This window comes from Balaenoptera ricei, chromosome 13 (genome assembly GCF_028023285.1).
Source record: "Balaenoptera ricei isolate mBalRic1 chromosome 13, mBalRic1.hap2, whole genome shotgun sequence".
NCBI classification, from domain to species: domain Eukaryota; kingdom Metazoa; phylum Chordata; class Mammalia; order Artiodactyla; family Balaenopteridae; genus Balaenoptera; species Balaenoptera ricei.
This window is the reverse complement of record NC_082651.1, coordinates 790,980-810,585: the sequence shown is the minus strand read 5'-3', so window position 1 is coordinate 810,585 and position 19,606 is coordinate 790,980. Positions and strand designations below refer to the sequence as shown.

General features: G+C 47.3%; 2 protein-coding genes across 2 annotated transcripts in view; one reads left to right on the top strand and one right to left on the bottom strand.

The window, feature by feature from the left end:
* SEPTIN10 (septin 10) overlaps positions 1–471 on the bottom strand; it is a 50,469-nt gene extending 49,998 nt beyond the window's left edge. Inside the window, exon 1 of the mRNA XM_059943627.1 lies at positions 356–471. Coding sequence (XP_059799610.1) covers positions 356–382 — 27 coding nt within the window. The 5' untranslated portion in view covers positions 383–471. The remainder of the gene's footprint in view (positions 1–355) is intronic.
* A 725-nt stretch (positions 472–1,196) lies between these two features.
* SOWAHC (sosondowah ankyrin repeat domain family member C) lies at positions 1,197–5,114 on the top strand. Its single transcript, XM_059942405.1, has one exon. It carries the CDS (start codon positions 1,288–1,290, stop codon positions 2,452–2,454), a length of 1,167 nt encoding a protein of 388 aa, XP_059798388.1. The 5' UTR covers positions 1,197–1,287; the 3' UTR covers positions 2,455–5,114.
* Positions 5,115–19,606: the final 14,492 nt, after the last annotated feature.

The window sequence follows — 19,606 nt, the reverse complement described above, 5'->3', positions numbered from 1 at the left end:
ACTCTGAAATGAGATCAGTGCATAAAAGGGACTTGAAAGGTACAGAACACCGAACAAATCAGCCACATCAGTTCTTTTAACGAAAAAGGGCGCCAAGGCGGGAGAAAAAGGCTCCAATCCCAAGGAGGTCGATACTGGGTAAAATGGGGGGCTTCTGAAGGCCTGGGAGGCCGAGTCCAGTGGGCCAGCCCGCCACCGGCCCGCTCTCGCGCGTTCGGGACCGTTACAGAAACCGCCCCCGCTTCAGACTCAACTTCGGGGAAGACGGGAAGCCCTGCGAAGCCTCGGCTGCCAGGAGGGGCCGTGGCAGGAGGGTGGGGGTCCCGGGGAGGGGGGCGGGGGATCGGGGACTCACCAGGTGCCGCGCCACCTCGGAAGACATGGTCCGGGCGGGGCTGGGCGGGCGGAGGGCCAGCGAGGCGGCTGCAGCCGGCCGAGTGGCGCGTCCGGCGGCGGAGGGGCGCTGGGGGCGGGACGGGACGGGGCGGGGCGGCGCGGGCGGGAGGGAGAAAGGGAGGAGCGGCGGTGGGGGGTCCGGCGGCCTCAGTGACGTGGAGGGCCGGGCGGGATGGCGCGAGGCGGGGTCCGGTCGGGAAGGAAGGGGAGCTGAGGGGAGGGGTCCCGCGGCCTCAGTGACGTGGGCGGCCGGGCGGGATGGCGCGGGGGGCAGGGGTCCAAGAGGGAGGGGAGGGGAGATGAGAGGAGGGGTCCAGTGGCCTCAGTGAGCTAGGGGGCGGGGCGGGCCGCGCGTCTCCACCGCGCCCAGATGCCGCGCGCGCGAAGCGGGCCTGTCACAGGAGTGCCCAGACCTTTTAGAGAACGACCAGTTAGTGCCGGGGAGAGAATGGAGCACACTCGGGACACGAGGAGAAAGACGCGCGGAAAAGCGCCGCGGCTTTTCTGACAGCCGGGGCGGGGCTGGAGCACAGATTGCGGCCTGAGCGGGCGCCGGAAGTGGGCGGGGTCGGGGCGTGTCCCCTGGCAGGAGCGGCCATTGCGGACCGCTCACGGTCCGGAAGTGGGTGGAGCCAGGGCGTGTTCTCCGGGGAGAGCACTGATTGCGGCCTGCGCGGGGACCGAAAGGGGGCGGTGCGGAGAGGAGCGGGGCCAGCGGGAGCGGTGAGGCGGCCAGTGCGAAGGCCGGAAGTGGGCGTGTCCGTCCGGCGGGGGCGTGTCCGCGGGTGCGGCCGGGGGGCGGTGGGGGCTAGTCAGGCCGCTGCGGCGCGCGAGGAGCCTGAGGAGGGGCTGGCCGCGTCGGTCCGGAGCCGGCCAGGTGCGCGGCCGCGCATGGAGGGTCCAGTGGAGTGCGGGGCCCGGGACCAGGCCGAGCTGGAGCAGCCCGTCGGGGGCGCCCTGGGCGGTACGCCCGAGCAGCGCGCCCGCTGCCGCCTCAGGGAGCCGGGGCACTCGGCGGCAGACCCCGCCGACCCCTCCGACCCCGCGGACGGCGCCCCGAGCGCGCCCCCGGGGAGGCGGCCCCGCGGCGGCCCCGCGGAAGAGGGCGCGCGGCCCGAGGTGCCTGGCGATGCGCCGCGGCCCGGCCGCCCCGCGCCCCGGGAGGCGGCGGGGGGCTCCCCGCAGCTGCGGCGCGGCCCCGGGGGCGCGGACGGCGCGGCGGCAGAGGAGGAGGGCGCGGGCGCGCTGACGCTGGACCCGCTGGAGCACGCGTGGATGCTGTCGGCCGCCGACGGCCGCTGGGACAGCCTAGAGGGGCTGCTGGCCTGCGAGCCCGGCCTGCTGGCCAAGCGCGACTTCATCACCGGCTTCACCTGCCTGCACTGGGCGGCCAAGCACGGCCGGCAGGAGCTGCTGGCACTGCTGGTGCGCTTCGCGGGCCAGCACCGGCTGCCGGTGAACATCAACGCGCGCACAAGCGGCGGCTACACCGCGCTGCACCTGGCGGCCATGCACGGGCACGTGGAGGTGGTGAAGCTGCTGGTCGGGGCCTACGACGCGGACGTGGACGTGCGCGACTACAGCGGCAAGAAGCCCTCGCAGTACCTGAGCCCGAGCACCGCCGAGGAGATCCGGACCCTGGTGGGCGCCCTGGACGAGGACGAAGCCGAGAGCGCGGCGGGCAGCGGGGGAGGGCGCTGGAGGCTCTCGAGGGTGCTGCCCTCGACCCTCATCTCCGGCAGGCTCTCGCACGCTCTGGAGGACGGCGGGGACCACCACCACCATCACCATCACCATCACCATCACCATCACCTGGCGGAGGGATTGGCTGCGGGCAAAGCGAAGGAGCCGGGTCGCAAAGCCTCGGGCAGCTCTAGTGGGCGGATGAAACCCAGACTCAACAAAATCCGCTTCCGAACCCAGATCATCCACACCACACCCTCTTTCAGAGACCCGGAGCAGCCCCTGGAGGAGGGGGAGGACGAAGAGGAGGACCGGTCTTTTAAAGGCCACTCATCCTCATTCAAATTGAGACCCAAGTCCAATGTATTCGGGTAAAAATGATTTCTTTTAGAACGTTCTAAGACTTGTTTGTCGTCTTAGGAATAGGGTACTATGTGTAGACAAGGAAGTGAGACCAGAAAAGACTTAAGCTAAATGCTGCATTCTTACTTCGGGGGGTTGGAAAGGATGGGGAGGAATTCTCCTTAGCAGTATGGCTGCAGTGGATTTCCAAGCGATTCCTCAAACCTTGACCTAGGCCTCTTTTCCCCCTGCCACCCTTCTGCGCTGGAGTCCCTGTTTCTAGGGACTGAAAGTGTATCTAAATCAGGTGCTGAGTTGATGATTGAGGGTCCCTTTGATTGAAACATTGCCGGATACCATGCAGAGTAAAGAGCATTGCACATTCGTATCTGTTTTTCATAGTGGCGACTCTTCCAAGAGCAACAGGAAATGCAAATTGTAATGAAGCTGGTAGTGTTTGTAAGTGTGAACAAACCGACATACTACCCTGTGTTTTTACTAATTGCATTTGTTTTTTAAGATGCTACTGAAGGTCAGGTCAGAGTTGAAATGCACAAATACTAATTAGAGAATAATGTGAATACAATTGGGAATCTCTTGGTACCCTACTTGTAAGTAGTGTTCACCTCTTTTCAAAAGCAATTTCAGCTTTGGTCACTGAACTAAAGAAATAGGCAGCATTCACTTTTGAGTTAATCTGTTGTGTGGTTTCCTCTTAATTATCTCTAATACCACTGCACTTAGTATTAAGGTACATTATTAATAACTACACAAATTTTTATTTAAAGAAAACACTTTTAACAACCTGTGGTACTTTTAAGTAAATATTGCCTCTGGTTCTGATTCTCACTAACTTGTTTTGCTTTTCCAAAAGTCTGAATTTGTCGGAGTTTTTATTCTGGGGGTCATTTAACCGTTGGTTCTACTTGGCATGACCCTATTTGGCAGTGCTTAGAGTTGAATTGCCTACAGAAACTATTTCTGGTTTAGATTATTAACAAAAATTGACATAAATGTTAGTGAACTGATGTTTCTGTGAAGTAATTATTAAATGAACTTAATGATTCTCACATAAGGTACACTTTTTATTTTACTAATGAAATACATTCATAGTCTCAATACTTTGTAGCAATGTTTTACAAATGTTTAAAATACTCAATCTTTTCAATTTTCCAGTGTTTCCTTGAATCTATTAGAGACATGGAGTGAAGTTATTGGAAAGCTGGCTAGTAAATCTACCCAGTTAAAAATAGCACTTTATAAAAGGGAAAAGAAAATAGATGGGACTATTTCTATATTTAAATGCTGCTGGCTATTGAATCCCTTCACATATAAGTGAAAAAATATCGGTCATTAAAATTAAAGACTTGTTTAACTGTGGTTCTTAACTATATTTCGTTCAGATATGTTAGGGTGAGTGTCTTTATAATTATTGTTCAGTTTAACTCACAGGCATATTAAATTCACTTGTAACAAGATTCAAAACGACTTGTGGGAGACTAATTCCAAAACGTCCTTCTCCCTTGGTCTTTTTGGTCTCATAGTTGCTGAAATATAAGTATTGCAGCCTGTAGTGATGACAGAGTGAGTTAACAGATTGCAGAGTGAATGAACCAATACATGAATTGCACAGAACTGCAGTGTTTAGAGAGTTCTTAGATCTTTAATTTCCAAAGTTGTAGAAATTTGTAACAAGTTGGTCACACCTCTCTAGACAGCAATTGATTTCGTTTAAAGACTAACGAAAAACATTCACATAAAATATATAAACTATTGTCCATTTGTGTGCCTTTACTTTTGTTTTAGGATTATGGAAGTGGGATATGTACATTTGAGAAGCACTTTTATCCATACATGTGGGTGAAAATCTAATTTTGTATAAATCAAAATTAGGTTCCTTGAAGGTGAAAAGCAGTCATTTGTTCCGGATCATACACACATTGCCTGTATCTAGTGCGGGGTAAGTTGTAACTTCTCACTGAGTCTTCGGTTTCAAGGACGTGTGAAGCCAAAGTGAACCATAAAAACACTGCGGAACCACCTCCCTGTTCCACTGAACAGTCAGTGTTAATCTCTCAAATGTGTATGTTAGTGCCTAATTGCACAGAATCTATAATTTGCTAGATCTTTAGGGATTGAGTCAATACTTAACATGCTTTTCACATTAAAGAATTCAACTTTTCAGATAAAATATACTTTAAAATTTCAAAAATCATTCCTGGGGGAACTTCTAGCATTCCTTGTCATGATGTACTTGTGTGCAGTAAGTGCAGCGTTTTCAGCTACTTAACTCTGTTCCTCTTATTTTTTCAATTTCTAAATTGAGATTATAAAAAGCAAGTGATTTGTGTAATTTGATGTTTGTGGAGTTGTGCCTACCATTAATGGAAATATGCACGCCAGTTACTCAGAGGTCGTTGATGTGAAACTGTGGTTAGAAAATCCAGGTGTGTCGGTGTGTTTCTTACAGGTGCACTGGACACTAGTGAATTTGTCACAGCTCTCTTCACTTTTATGGTGTATAAAGTGCAGCTAGCATATAAAACTTGAAAATATGGCACTAGTCTATTCATGCCTGAAATCTTGGAGTCCAGGATGCCTTGTCTCTTACTTTTCAAATAAGTGAAACTTTGGGAGTTTAGAATGTAAAATTTGTAAAGTTTGTTTTGTCAAAATAAAACGTTCACACTAGATTTTTCCTCTGAATTGTCTAAATCACTATAGTCCTTTATATTTTTACCTGTCTGGGGTTTTACATTTCGCACAATGCTTTTTGAAGTTTGCATCTATTTGATCCTTTTTCTATCCCTTAAATCACTGGCCGTATATCCTTAATTTACAGATAAGGGAATGAAGGTTGATGCTGTTCAGGGTCACAAAGTCAATGGCAGTAAGATCTCAAGACTTGGTGCTTTTCCACAACATTATCTTTTCTGCACTTTGAATTGCCAAATTTTGGCAAAGGTGCTGCAGTTGGGCACCAGCGGTGGAGGAATCAGCTTGGGGAGAGGGTAGTAACTCTACCACTACCTTAAAAAAAAAAAAAATTGCAAATGAAGGGACCAACAAGGGATTAATCTCCAAAATATGCAAACAACTCATAGAGCTCAATATCAAAAAAAAAAAAAAAAACCAATCAAAAAATAGGTGGAAGATCTAAATAGACATTTCTCCAAAGAAGACATACAGTTGGCCAAAAAGCATAGGAAAAGATGCTCAACATCACGAATTATTAGAGAAATGCAAATCAAAACTACAATGAGGTATCACCTCACACCAGGAAGAATGGCCATCATCAAAAAATCTACAAACAAATAAATGCTGGAGAGGGTGTGGAGGAAAGGGAATCCTCTTACACTGTTGGTGGCAAGGTAAATTGGTGCAGCCACTATGGAGAACAGTATGGAGGTTCCTTAAAAAACTACAATAGAATTACCATATGACCCAGCAATCCCACTCCTGGGCATATATCTGGAGAAAAGTGTAATTTGAAAAGATACATGCACCCCAATGTTCATTACAGCACTATTTACAATAGCCAGGACATGGAGGCAACCAAAATGTCCATCAACAGAGGAATGGTTAAGGAAGATGTGGTACATACATACAATGGAATGTTACTCAGCCATAAAAAAAGAATGAAATAATGCCACTTGCAACAACATAGATGGACCTAGAGATTGTCATACTGAGTGAAGTAAGTCAGACAGAGAAAGACATATATCATATGGTATCCCTTGTATGTGGAATCTAAAAAGAGGGGTACAAATGAACTTATTTACAAAACAGAAATAGAGTCACAGATGTAGAAAACAAACATGGTTACCAAGGGGGAAAGGGGGGGCGGATAAATTGGGAGATTGGAATTGACATATACACACTACTATATATAAAATAGATAACTAATAAGAACCTACTGTATAGCACAGGGGACTCTATTCAGTACTCTGTAATGACCTGTATGGGAAAAGAATCTAAAAAGAACGGATGTATATATGAGTGTAACTGATTCACTTTGCTGTAAAGCAGAAACTAACACAACATTGTAAATCAACTATACTCCAATCAAAATTAATTAAAAAAAAATTTTTAAACCCATGGCTCAAGCACACACCAGCTACCAGAAACCCTCCCTTCCCAGACTGGAGCTTAAGGAAGATGGGAATGCCTTTTTCCATTTTCTTGACTATGCATCAAGCATTGGACATTAATGAATGTATTTCCTCGTCAAGCTTGCCTCTGATCGTTGTTTTAACCAGGTTCAGCAGGTGGCGGAGGGACTTGTGCATCTTTGCTGTAACTGTCCGCCATTGGTCCCTCTCAGGAAGGCCCTGCTATGGTTGCTGCTGGGGCTTTTGGTTGTTGCTGTTAATTTATGACAGCTTACAAAACAAGATAAGTCTAGTTTCGGCTTCTAGAATGACTTCTTTCCTTAGAAGTACGTATCTTAAAAGGATTCATTGAGGAGTCCCCATGAAGATATCTTTGTGATTTTTCCTAGTGAAAGAGTATTTTTTGTTTTGCTGAATACATGGTATTATTTAGAGTTTCTTGTAAATCAATCCTAAAAGTACTTGGGAATTTGCTGCAAGCCAGTGTTCCTTCAATGATGAGTCCGATAGTTACTATTAGAGGGCTGGGAGGTGACCCTTCGTGAACCTGTTTTTCAAGATATAGCAGCAGAGGTGTTTGCAACACTATCAGATTTTTTTTTTTCTGAAGAATACTGCTTTCATGTTACCAAACTTTTTTCTCCTCAATCTTCTCTTCAAAGGTCAGTTTTGTCTCAGGAAGTGACTTCCCCATTCAGCTGATAAAGTGTCTGCTTTTCCATATTTATCAGGGAATGAATGACAAGTGTCCCCACAGGCACAATGCCTGGCATGTCGAAGGTACACAATAAGTGTTTTGTTTTAATGGAAAACTCTAAGGAAATTTTTCATAATGTTGCATCACATGGATAATATCAACAATATGCATTCATTCCAACTGAATAAAGGCAAGAATTTTTCCTACAATGTGGCTCTACTGCCAGCCAACCCCTGCATCTGCAGCCTAGCCCAAGGAACAATCTATTCCAATCCTGGAGGTAAAATCGGCTTTATTAGGATTTTACTTTGTAAGCAATTTAAGAGATTTTCGACAGTAAATTTGATTATAAGAAGTTTTACCTTACAAGTTTATTCAAGTACATAATCCCTAGGAGAATCTGCTTTAACTGGCTTTAAATATTCTAAGTATTATCATGCATACAAATGACTACTTATTCTGTGAAACCATAAAAAGCAAGAGAATAGGGAGATGAAGTTTATTTCAGCTTAGAGAACTTTCTAATAATCATTTTAAACATGCCATGGACTGTCGCATAAGGTAGAACACTCAGCCTTTGGAAATATTTGGTCAGGGGTTACATGAGGACCTGAAAAGCTAAAACAGATCATTTTAAAGCACCCCTGTGACTGATGCGGTATTGAGAAACACTGCTCTAGGCCTTCCACTCTGACCAAAGTTTCAGCCCAAATTTGGCTGACTTAGAATGAAGTTTAATAGTAAAGTAGGATCATAAAAGTTTTTTGTTTTTTTTTTAAACCAAACTTTACGCTGCTCTGATCAAAGAACCTGGAAGTGCCTGTTAGAATATTCTTCTGGGTCTGTAAGAAACTTTGAGCTAAATACTCTAGAAAGATAATTGAGAATCCTTGAGATATGTCCAGAAGTTTCCAATATTGATGAACGTGATCTTCAAGTTTTGTCTTCATCCATTCGGGCTGCTGAAACAGAATCCCATAAACTAGGTGGCTTGTAAACAACAGTTACAAGTTGAGTTTGTTTTTCACAGTTATGGAAGCTGGGAGCGCAAGATCAAGGCCCCGGCAAATTTGGTGTCCAGTGAGGGCCCGCTTCCTGGTTCACAGATGGCTGGCTCTTCCCTGTGTCCTCCCGCTGTCACGTCTGAGGGTCTCTGGTAAGGGCACTAATCCCGTCATTAGATGAAGCCCTCCAAAAGGCCCCACTTCCTCACACCATCAGCTTGGGGTTTGGGTTTCAGCACGAATTCTGGGGGACACAAACCTTCAGTCCATGACAGCTTGCATTCACCAGGCAGTTACTTGGTTGCAGTCAGCAGTTCCACGCCCTGCTGCAGGCTGAGTCGGCACCGAGGGAATTGAAAGCTGGCCGAGGGCGTTCTTCGGCTGTAAACACCGTCAGTTCTCCCAGGAGGCAGGCTGTGTACGCCAGGCAAGGTTTTAAGCACTTTATGAAAAGTAAGCTGTTTAATTCTCCCACCTCCCCCCGCCCCAACTCTAGCATCTCCGTTTCGTTGATGAGGAGTCCGTGGCAGAAACTGGCTGCTTGCCCAAGTTCACAAAGCGAGTTGGCAGCAGAACCTGGCCTTGAACTCAGGCAGCTGGGCGCCAGGCCACGCGGGGACCACGAGCTGTGCCACTTCTCTGGGAGCACAGAAGGCAGGGCTACCACCCTGTGATGCAGAGAGCGCACTGTCCCTGTGGAAGAAGAGACCAGACAAACCGCAGACAAGCACTAATGGGCGAGACAGATTGGACTTGCACACTTAATATTGTTTCCGCACAGGAAAAGAATAGAACTGGACTTTTGGGTGTTCGGTCCTTTCCATCTCACCTAGGGTAAAATTCATCTGCGGTGGGAAAGAACATCTCCTTAGCTCCCAGTGGTGGAGTTGCCAAAATGTGCAGGGTGTGGTTATGTTTTTCTCCTTCCTCTCCCCCAACCTCCACCGACTTGTCTGAGCACTTGAGCTCTAGTGGAAGGGCCCATTCTGCATAATCCTGGGATTATAGGTGGACCTGGAGGAGAACCACCAACACGGCAACCACTTTCCTTACCATAAATTTCTAAATTTGTAACCCACTAATTCCGAATTTTGGAATCTCATTTTGGAATAGGCAGACGCTTGCCTTTGCTCTACTACAAAGGGTGATGGTTGAAGATGGTTGAATGTCTTTAAGAACATAATCTTTTTTTAGAAGGTAATTTTCTCTTTTTTAAAAATAGATTTATTTAATTAATTAATTAATTTAGTTTTTTGGCTGCCTTGGGTCTTTGTTGCTGCACGCTGGCAGCAAGCTGGGGCTACTCTGCCTTGCTGTGCGCGGGCTTCTTAGTGCGGTGGCTTCTCTTGTTGCAGAGCACGGGCTCTAGAGCGCAGGCTTCAGTACCTGTGGCCCACGGGCTTAGTTGCTCCGCGGCCTGTGGGATCTTCCCGGACCAGGGCTCGCACCGGTGTCCCCTGCGTTGGCAAGCGGATTCTTAACCACTGCGCCACCAGGGAAGTCCCAAGAACAGAATTTTTAAGGATATCTGCTCATTGCTTGCAAACTACTCTTAAAAAATGAGTTGCTACAACTTTGATACCCAATTAACTATGCATGAACTTCAAATGAATAAAAATGCCTTGCTTTAATTTATTTACTATTTTTATATTTTAAAAAATGTATACTCATGGACAGTTAGAAGAAGAAAGGGCGAAAAGTAAAGACGACTCATTTCTCCGCCATTTCCATCCCCGCGTAACTCCAGCTTACGGTTCCTTCTATACTTTTGGGTATTGGACTTTTCTTTAATTCAGGCTGGCCTGTCTCCCTGATTTAAAATGATTTACCCAGTTTTTGCTGGGTTATACGGAAAGCAGACGTTGAAGAAGTGAGAAAAAGCTAGTATTGAGCTTCCCGCCCCGGGGCGCCCTTGCAGCGGGAGGCGTGCGCACGCCCCGCCCCAGGGCTTCCGCCGCCGCCGCCCGCGCGCCGGCTTCCTGCCTCCGGCCTCGCTTCCGGCCCCTCGCCGCCCACAGCAGGCCCTGTCCAGGCCCGGCACCCTTCTCCGAGCTGCGCAGGCAGCGGGCTCGCTTCCTGCCGCTGCCCCTCCCTGCCTCCCAACCCTGACCACTTGACAGTTTGCCGCTGCGCGCCCCCGGTTCCCGGGGCCCTGGTTTTCTGGCCCCTGTCTGTTCCCAAGAGCACATGGCTTCGTCTCGCCCCGCCATCCCGAACGTGCTTCCTCTCAGCAGCTGTTTGAGGACTGGGGAATGAACGGCTCTTCTGGCCACCTGGCCCTCCCGCCGTCTATACTTTGCCCACCACTTTGGGATCTTCAAGAAGGGGACGCTGCATCTGGAGCTGCTTTTCCTCAGACCTGGGCTGCGTGGCGCTGGTGGAGAGCTGCTAGGAGGTGAGTCCGGGGTCTGTGTGAGGCCATGTTGTCCATTTAAAAGCCATCCCACCCTGGTTATCTTCGCCAGGGCCTTGCCCAATGCCTGTTCCTGGGAAAGTTCCTTCCAGGAGAGGTAACGCGTTAAACCTTAATCGCCACTAGAAAACCGTGCATTCCTTGATCAAAAAGCTGGAAAACCACCTTCAAAACAAATTTAGCGTCCTGAAAAAACTCCACAGCAAGATTGGTAAGGTTGGGGTGGGGAGAGGAAAGGAGAAGGGAGAGAGGACCCAGGAGAGCCTGAGGTGGGGAGCCCTGGGTGGCGATCTTCTCCTGCGCCATCTTTGTGCCCGTTTAAGTCTACAGACATATGACGGTCGCCCTTCTGTGCACCATCAGGGCTCGGCGTCCCCTGTCAGTCTGCAGGCTCCAGGAGGGAGGCTCTGCATCCCCTGCTCTGGCAGCTGTTTGCATCGAAGTGTTCAAAGGAGACCATGGGGGCCTGGATGTGGTCTGAGGCCAAGATGAAAACAACGCCTCGGTTCAGCCCATCCTACAAAACTGTTTTGCGGGAACCTCCCCTGGGGATGTTCCTGGCGGTCAGCTCCTCCTTCCTCCCTGGCGGGGATAATAGACTCTGCCCCGGGTGACCCTTCTGTTTGCGGCGGGTTCCACGCACTTCCTGCCGTCTCTTGCGTGAACACAGGCATCTGTTTATTCAGGTGTGGGCTGTGTTGAAATTAAGCCCTTAACTAACTGCGGAGCAAGTGAACAGAATAGGGGAGTATTTAAGCGAAATGTTGCTGGGGGCGAGGGGGACTTTAAACCACCACCATGTGCCTTTCGTTCGAGGTGAATTCTGCCCCTAGTACAGGATATTGAGGAGGGAATCCCTAACACCAGTGGAAAGTCGGGCAGGCTAGACCTTGAGGTCATTTTAATTAGAAACTTGTGTGATAGAGATGCTTATTCTCGCGCTCCAGAAACCTAGCTGCAGGTCACGCTCTGTGTTCGCTAACCCCAGGACCTATGTTGAAGCAGACATTTGTCAGCCTAGTTTGAGTTTGCTAAATAGAAATGAATTGCACTTGTAACATCTTGTAATTCAGATTTTTCATCAATTCATGTTGATCTCACCCCCAATTAGTATTGCTTTTAGTATTTTAAAATACTTACTTAGATATAATTGACTCATGAAAAACCTACATTACTTTCTCCTTGAAAGCGACCACTATTTCTTTACAACTGGAAAATTGATCTGCCATTTACTTGCCATTTAAACGTAGGCAGCTATGTATTTTGAGTTTCAGTAGTTCATCTATAAATTGGAGGTGATAAATCCTGTATGTACAGCCCATCACACTTAGTGGTTTTGAGATTCAAATGATATATCGTGAGGACGGTTTAAAATAACTAAATAAAGTACTGACCACATCACAAGTGGAATTAAAGCAGGAGTTCTTTTTCCCTCTTTTCTCCCCAAATCAGGCTGTTTTCTTCCTCTTCTAAAATCGTAAAAAGGCATAGGGTGATGTATACCAAATTAAATCTGATCTTTACCTCTGGGGAAAAGGAGAACGAAATGGAGAAACCTAACTGTATCTATGGAGTTTTGTTTCTTTAAAAAAATCTGAATCAAACATAGCAAGATGTTTAAATATGATAAAGCTGGGTGATGGGTAGACGTTTACTATATTTCTCTATATGTTTGGAATATTGCACAAGGGAAAAAAGAACAAGACAGGCATTCTTCGGTCTTCTGTGTCATGGCACTTCCGTTCTCCCTCACTGTGCTGCTTACCTGAACTCATTCACGATAAAAATCTAAGTGATAAAGCATGGCCGTCCCTGAGACCCGGCGAGATTGCGCGGAAGAGGCCACGGCAGGAGCAGCAGCGGGCAGAAGGGGAGCGGGCTGGTCTGCGGGCGGTCACACGACTCCGCTGCGGCCCCGTGCAAGCCTCACGTCCCTCCCACTCACAGCTACGCCTGTCAGACCCGCAAATCTGCGAATTTTACTTAGACTGGCTTCCAAACTGCTGCTCGCAGGTTAGGAAGCTCAGAGTGGGGTGTGGGCTGCGGTGCCGTGTCACCCACAGGCAGGCTGGCCGTGGGGTTCCTCCGGGAGCAGAGTCTTGGTGCGGTCCTTAGCCTCGGGATGCTAGCGCCGTGTGGAGGCACGCATCCCTGGCGTGGACGCGGCTGGGGCAGTGCGGGCCTGGATCCGCAGCTGAGGCAAAAACCCAAACTTCTGTATGGAAGTGAAGAACATGCTTACGGAAAGCACTCAATTCTATGTATTCGCTGATGACTTTTCAGTAAACTCACCGCAGCAGCTGTGTAACGGGTCACCCAGAATGAGACACAAGGCGACACCAGCCCTAGAAAACCCTCTCGCGCCCCTTCCGGTCACTGCCCTCCTCGCAAGGGCGACCCTCTCCGGGCTCGTGACTCTGATGACAAAGATTCATTTTGACTGTTTTGTACTCCTTGTGTCTGACTGTTTTGCTCAACAGTATTTGTAAGATGCGTCCATGTTCTCGCTTATGGTGGCAGTTGTTTATTCTCCTTGCTGTGTAGTTGTGTGACTGTAACAGTTTCTCTCTTCTCCTGTTGATGTCGATGCGCGCTTCTGTTCGGGGCCTCGTGAGCTGTGCTGCTGTTCGCGGGCGGCTGTGTGATGTGAAGCGCTGGTCCTGGTGCGGCGGCGGCGGCGGGGCCCGACTTCCTGGTTCTCCGTCTTCCGGGCGGTGAAGACGGGGCGGCCCCATGGTCCTCTGTTTGGTGGTTTTCTGGGAGGGTCCTCAAAGCACGGCCTGCGGTCGTCCCCTAACACTCACGAGGCCCGGGGGACGGCAGGGGTCCCCTTTCCTGGTTTCTGTCACAGGCAGCTAATCACTAACCATTAAAAAAGGGTGTTTCCTATTTTCCCGAATGTGGCCACATCGGTTTACACGTGTACGCTTCCCTCACTATGTCCACATTCGTATTCTCATACTTTCTGCTAAACTCATCCTTTTTCCCCCAAAGCTGTCTGCCTTTTTTTTTAATGTGCTAATTATTTTATTGTTTTAAATTACATGGAATAGATTTTCTTTCTTTTCTCTTTTTTTCTTTATTGAAATATAGTCGATTTACCGTGTTGTGCCGATCGCTGCTGTACAGCAAAGTCTGTCTGCTTGCTTTATACCTTTTTCTGTTTCACACGTTTCACCAACATGACGACGTGCTACCTTTGCACAAAGGCACAGCTCAGGTGGTTCATTCAGTCTACTTTTTTTTTTTTTTTTAATGTAGGAGAAGGTAGCGCTTTCACAGTTTGTAGTGTAATGCCAAACTTTTTCTTACTTTTTAAAAAAAATTTAATTAATTAATTAATTTATTTATTTATGGCTGTGTTGGGTCTTCGTTTCTGTGCGAGGGGGCCACTCTTCATCGCAGTGTGCGGGCCTCTCACTATCGCGGCCTCTCTTGTTGCAGAGCACAGGCTCCAGACGCGCAGGCTCAGTAGTTGTGGCTCACGGGCTCAGTTGCTCTGCGGCATGTGGAATCTTCCCAGACCAGGGCTCGAACCCATGTCCCCTGCATTGGCAGGCAGACTCTCAACCACTGCGCCACCAGGGAAGCCCCAGTCTACTTTTAAACCGTAGATATTTTTAAACCTTAAAAAATTTAAGTGAGATCATTATTCCTTTCCCTCTAGAGGAATCTCATGTTCTTGGCAAGCAAGTTGGCAATTATGTGTCCTACTAAATATAAATCCTACTGAATAGCTACTAGCAAATACAAACATTATTTGCCCTAAAGTAGTTTTTGAAAGATAAATTATATTGATTTTTTATTTTACTGGGCCTTATTTTCCACAAGCTTGAAAAATGATAAATCTCTACCTTAATATAAAAATTAGCTTTATAAATATTTACTAAATAGAGAATTTATTTTAAAGTCTCAATCCCACTTGGTACTAATTTGAGTGTTAAGTATGAAAATATTTGTATAAGTGTGTATGTGTATATATACATTTTTGCTGATATTTATTCATTAAAAGTCGTTCTGAGCTCATACAAGGAGAGCAGCAGTGTGCTTCCCCCATTGAGGAAACAGTGATCCAGGGTCCCAGGCTCGGCCCTTAAGAGACCCAGTCAGAAGTGAAACAGAACATGCCCCCAAACAGCTGCAGTGCAGGAACGAATAAGAAGAACATCTATGTGGCTTACACAGACACGGTGATGCTGAGGTTTAGAATGCTGACTGAAAAAAATTACACAGCCTGAAAGTTGAGAGTTCTGTTTTATTTGGCAGATGTTCTTAGGACCTCAGGCCCGGGAGGCAGCATCTCAAGTAACCCTGAGAGAACTGCTCCAAGGAGGCGAGGGGAGAGCCAGGTTATATAAAAGTTTTGCAACAAAGGACAGGTAGTCTGAACATCAAAAGATGATTGTTAACTAAAGAAAACCAGATATCTCAAAGAATTTAGCGCTTTTCTCTGTATGGGAAGATGCAAGAGTCTGGGCTCACTGAAATCATTCCTTTGATATGCACCTCAGCTCTCTGGGGCCGGTATCCCCTGTTTTCACATCCCGAGTTTCCTCAAGGCTCACCAGAGTGGCTGCAGTCTGACGGCTGCTAGATGGCAGGTATTCTTTGTTTCCTTCCTGAGTCCCCTCAGGGCGCACCAGCTCATGGTTGGAGGGCTGCAATTGCTGATGACTGTGACATCCTTTCTTTACTGATATGGCGGGCAATATTTTATTTCTCAAAGAGATGAGATCATTTCCATCTGGAGGATCAGGGGAGACTTGTGGGGTAACAGCTAAAGATGTATAAGGATGGAAAGTTTCCAAGATTAAACACTTGAAATATATATTTTGAAAATACCCTGAGAGCACTGGTTCTCTGAAGGTTGTGTGAACTGCTGACTCGTGGTCATCGTCGGATTGCAGGTACCATCTCTTGCAACTCTTGCTGTCCACATGTGATGTTAACGCAAGTTCATGTGCCCGATGTACAGTGAGGCCAGACAAACTGAAAGGTCGGAGTGTGGAGCAGAGAAAGGTTTATTGCAGGGCCACGCAAGGAGACGAGGTGGCTCTTGCCCTGAAAAGCCTCAAGCTCCCTGAAGGGTTTCAGCAAAGCCTTTTTAAAGGCCAGGAGTTGGGGAGGGGGGGGCGGTGTTGCAGGGTACGTGATCCGCTCGTGCACGATTCTCTGATTGGCTGATGGTGAGGCAGCAGGGTGATGTCACAGGGGTCACAGTATCAGTCCTGACGCTCCAGGAGGCCTGGGGCTGCGCGCTCATGATCATCAAGTAGTTCTTCCATTTGAGGTGGGGGGCAGTTCCCATCTGCAAAACAACTCAGGAGTGTGCATCGACTACTGTTATCCAGGTACTTCAGAGAGGAGCTAACGCAGAGGATATGGGGAGGGCCTGTCCCGGGAGGGCCCCAGAGGGTCCTGCTCGGTTACAGTCAAACAGCTGAGACAAGGGACAGTCATGTTGCCACAGAGCTAAGACTCAGACCTAAGCCTACAGAGTTTCAGCTTAATACTATTGCCTCCACTTAGACTATTTTCTATGGTTTGGATGAATTACCCTTTCTTATAATGGAGTATTTTGAGAAGAAGTCATTCGTAGTCCCAAATCTTTTTAGAAAGTGAGCTCAATATACAGATATTAATTCATAAGTTTGATGACATCTGTCATAACTTGCCAAATCCTTAATTTGGGAAACCCTAGATGTATGTTGACTTGTGTCCTAAGTCCCACCACTGCTGATATGAGGGTTGAAAATCAAGTGCTCAGGAAAGAAGCTACAAGTTCATTAAGGCATTGGTGATCATTTTTGCATAATAAAGATTGTTTCTGGTCTTTGTCCTGGGTTCCTGGCATGAACCTCTAAAATCCCTCGAAATTTCCTGAGTGATAGTCTTTGTTATGCTAATGGAGTGACCCCTGGTGGGTCCCTAGACAGGTTCAGGATGGGAGCTGGTCACCAGAAAGGCCAACCCTGTGATTAGAAGGTTGGGACCTTGAACCCCCTGACCTTTGGGGGAGGGGATTGGGGCTGGAGATCGGGTTCGGTCACGTGACCAGTGATTTGCTCAACCCTGCCCACATAATGAAACCCCAGTCAAAGTTCTAGACGGACGCCCGGGCTTCCCCGTTTGGTGTGCAGGGAGGGAGAGAGGGCACAGAAACTCTGCATCTGGGACTCTCCCTGATCTTGCCCCCGTGTGTCCTTTAAAGTAACACTGCCCTCCTAAGTCTCGTGCTTCCTGAGTTCTGTTAGCTGTTCTAGTGAACCGTCAAACCTGGGAGGGTCACAGGAGCACCAAGTGTGCGTGGGGCAGCCTGCGGAGGACCCCGCCCTGCCCGTGAGGCCCACGCTGACCCCAGTGGCTGGAACTAGGTGTGGGCAGCAGCCAGGTGGGAGGAAACAGGTGTCACGTTATCTCTTCAGTACGTGCTGTCCAAGGTGAAGTACACAGGCACCATTTTGGATTTCTTTCCATTCCAGTTCCTTTCGGCTCCAAAATCTTAATAAGTTGCCATAAACTTATTGTCGTTCCTTTCTACTGTGCTCATGCTCTGTGGAAGCCGGGGTGGGAGAGCTGCGTCAGGGCCCTGGCAGGAGTCGGAAGGCACATTCAGCTAAAATTTGGGGAAAGACTTTCGAGTGAAGTAATGATTTTTTAAAGAATAGACAGGAGGAAGGGAACCAGCAGGGAAGGCTGAGGCTCTCAGGGAAGCTGTCCCCACCCTTGGGCCAGTGGAAGAGCTGCCCCCCGGGCCTGCCCCCCAGAAGTACATGTCACTGCCGTCCAGCCCTCGTCTCCCTCCTGCAGCGATTCCCAGGGGCGGGTGGAGGTGAAGACAAGGCTAAAAAGGAAACTTGGCTAGAGAATAAATCTGGGGGCAAACGGATGGTATCTAACAGCACAGAAAATGGGTGTCGGACTCAGCCTAAGAGACAGCTAACTTCCCAGACTCCCACCGACTGGCTGATTTTCAGAGTCAGCGGACGTGTGCTTCTCCTGTAGCTGAGAGTTGATTCTATTTAATTCTCTTAAAAATCTAGTTTGTGCAGCAGCTGATACCATATGAGCGCCATTGTAGAAATACGGATTAACTGGTGGTTTTGATTGCAGTTTGTCACCTTTTCCGGGAAGCTTTTGGTGAGCTGGTTACATTATATGTTGCGCGTTCCCTGTTGCGTTTCCCCTGTGATACTGTGATTCAGTTTTTCTACCTGCCTGTTTTCCTACTACATGGTAAGCTTTTTCAGGGCGTGGATTTTCTCATGTTCCTTTCTGAATAGTCAGCACAAAAATGTAAGCAAGTAACAAGAGACTGTAAGTTGAATAAGCTTACTTGAAAAATAATTAAAGTGTTCATAAATAAAATGTGTAATAATTGTAATTTAAACAAAAAATAAACTTAACGGACAGCCTTACACCAGGAGAGGAAAACAATCAACTGGAAGACACATTTAAAGAACTTTTCTAGAATATAGGTCAGAGAGACAGATTTTATTTTAGTGTAAAAAAGAAGTTAAGACCCAGAAAGCATAGGATGACATCAAAGAGACATGCATTTAGGATTTCAGTAGGAGAGAATAGAGAGAAAGAAGAAGCAATATTTAAAGAAATGATGGCGGGGAATTTTCCCCAGCTGATGGGAAAACACCAGTCATTGACCAGGAAGTCCAACAAACCACAAAAACCCAGGCCTAGAGACATACTTAAACTGACGAACATGAAACAAAGAGAAGACATTAAAACAAACCAGAGAGAAAAGACAGATCATCTCTGGAAAATGGACAGTTAGGCTGAGAGCTGATGTCTTGATGGCACAGTAAGCGCCAGAAGGTGGGGGATGATGGCTATAATATTAGTTATTTGCAAATAATATAAAGTCACAACCACAAATGAGAACCCATGGAGAAATAAAAAACTGGTGTCCATGAAAAATTAATCAGTCGATCTAAGAAAGAAATGGAAAATTTTATTCGAGTCAAATTTGAGGATTATAACCTGGGAAGAACATCTCAGAAAGCTCTGAGAATTCTTCCACCCATTAGAAGTCAAGGCACAATCAAGTTTTTTGAGACAGAGGGCTGTACATCAAATGACATTATTTAGTTATTTATTTATTTAATTTCATTTTATTTCACTTGGCTGTCCCACACGGCTTGCAGGATCTTCCCGACCAGGGATCGAACCCAGGCCCCTGCAGTGAAAATGTGGAGTCCTAACCACTGGATCTCCAGGGAATTCCCTTCCAATGACATATCACTGACAGTTTACATAATCCAGATCTAAGCACAGTCGTGGTGGGCCATGTGAGCGCTTACAAGATCAAGAAGGAATGTTATCTTTTAAGGAGTTGTCTTGTTGATGCTGGGAGAATGTTACTCTTTGTGCTTGAGCAGGTATTTCTGCTGATGGGGAGCTTTGGTGGATGCCTAATGCAGATCCACGATGCACAGGGAGGGGAGAGAGGAGGCCAAAGGGCAGAGAAGAATTTTTTATGTTTAAATTTTTCTTGTCTTGCCATAAAATATGAATTTTATTTCACACTGGTAAACAATCATGATCATCTCTTTCTCATTAAATATTGCATTGCTGATACGTTTGCTTATTTTGTCATCTGCCAGCGCCCACTTGCACATAGGCTATGGCAAGAGGCTAAATGTTATTACCAGTTTATGGAGAATCCTGAAACTGATGATGTTTTATCCTAAGTTTTTCTGAAATTGCAAAAAGAACAGTTTTTGACTGTGATCGAGTTCTTTAATCCACTTTACACAACTTCAGTGTTTAGCAGAAGCGAGATAACTATTTGGCATATCGTATTTTAAAGGTTTTTTTTTTTTTTTGATGTGGACCATTTTTAAAGTCTTTATTGAATTTATTACAGTACTGCTTCTGTTTTATGCCTTGATCCCTTGGTCCCGAGGCATGTGGGATCCCAGCTCCCGGACCAGGGATCGAA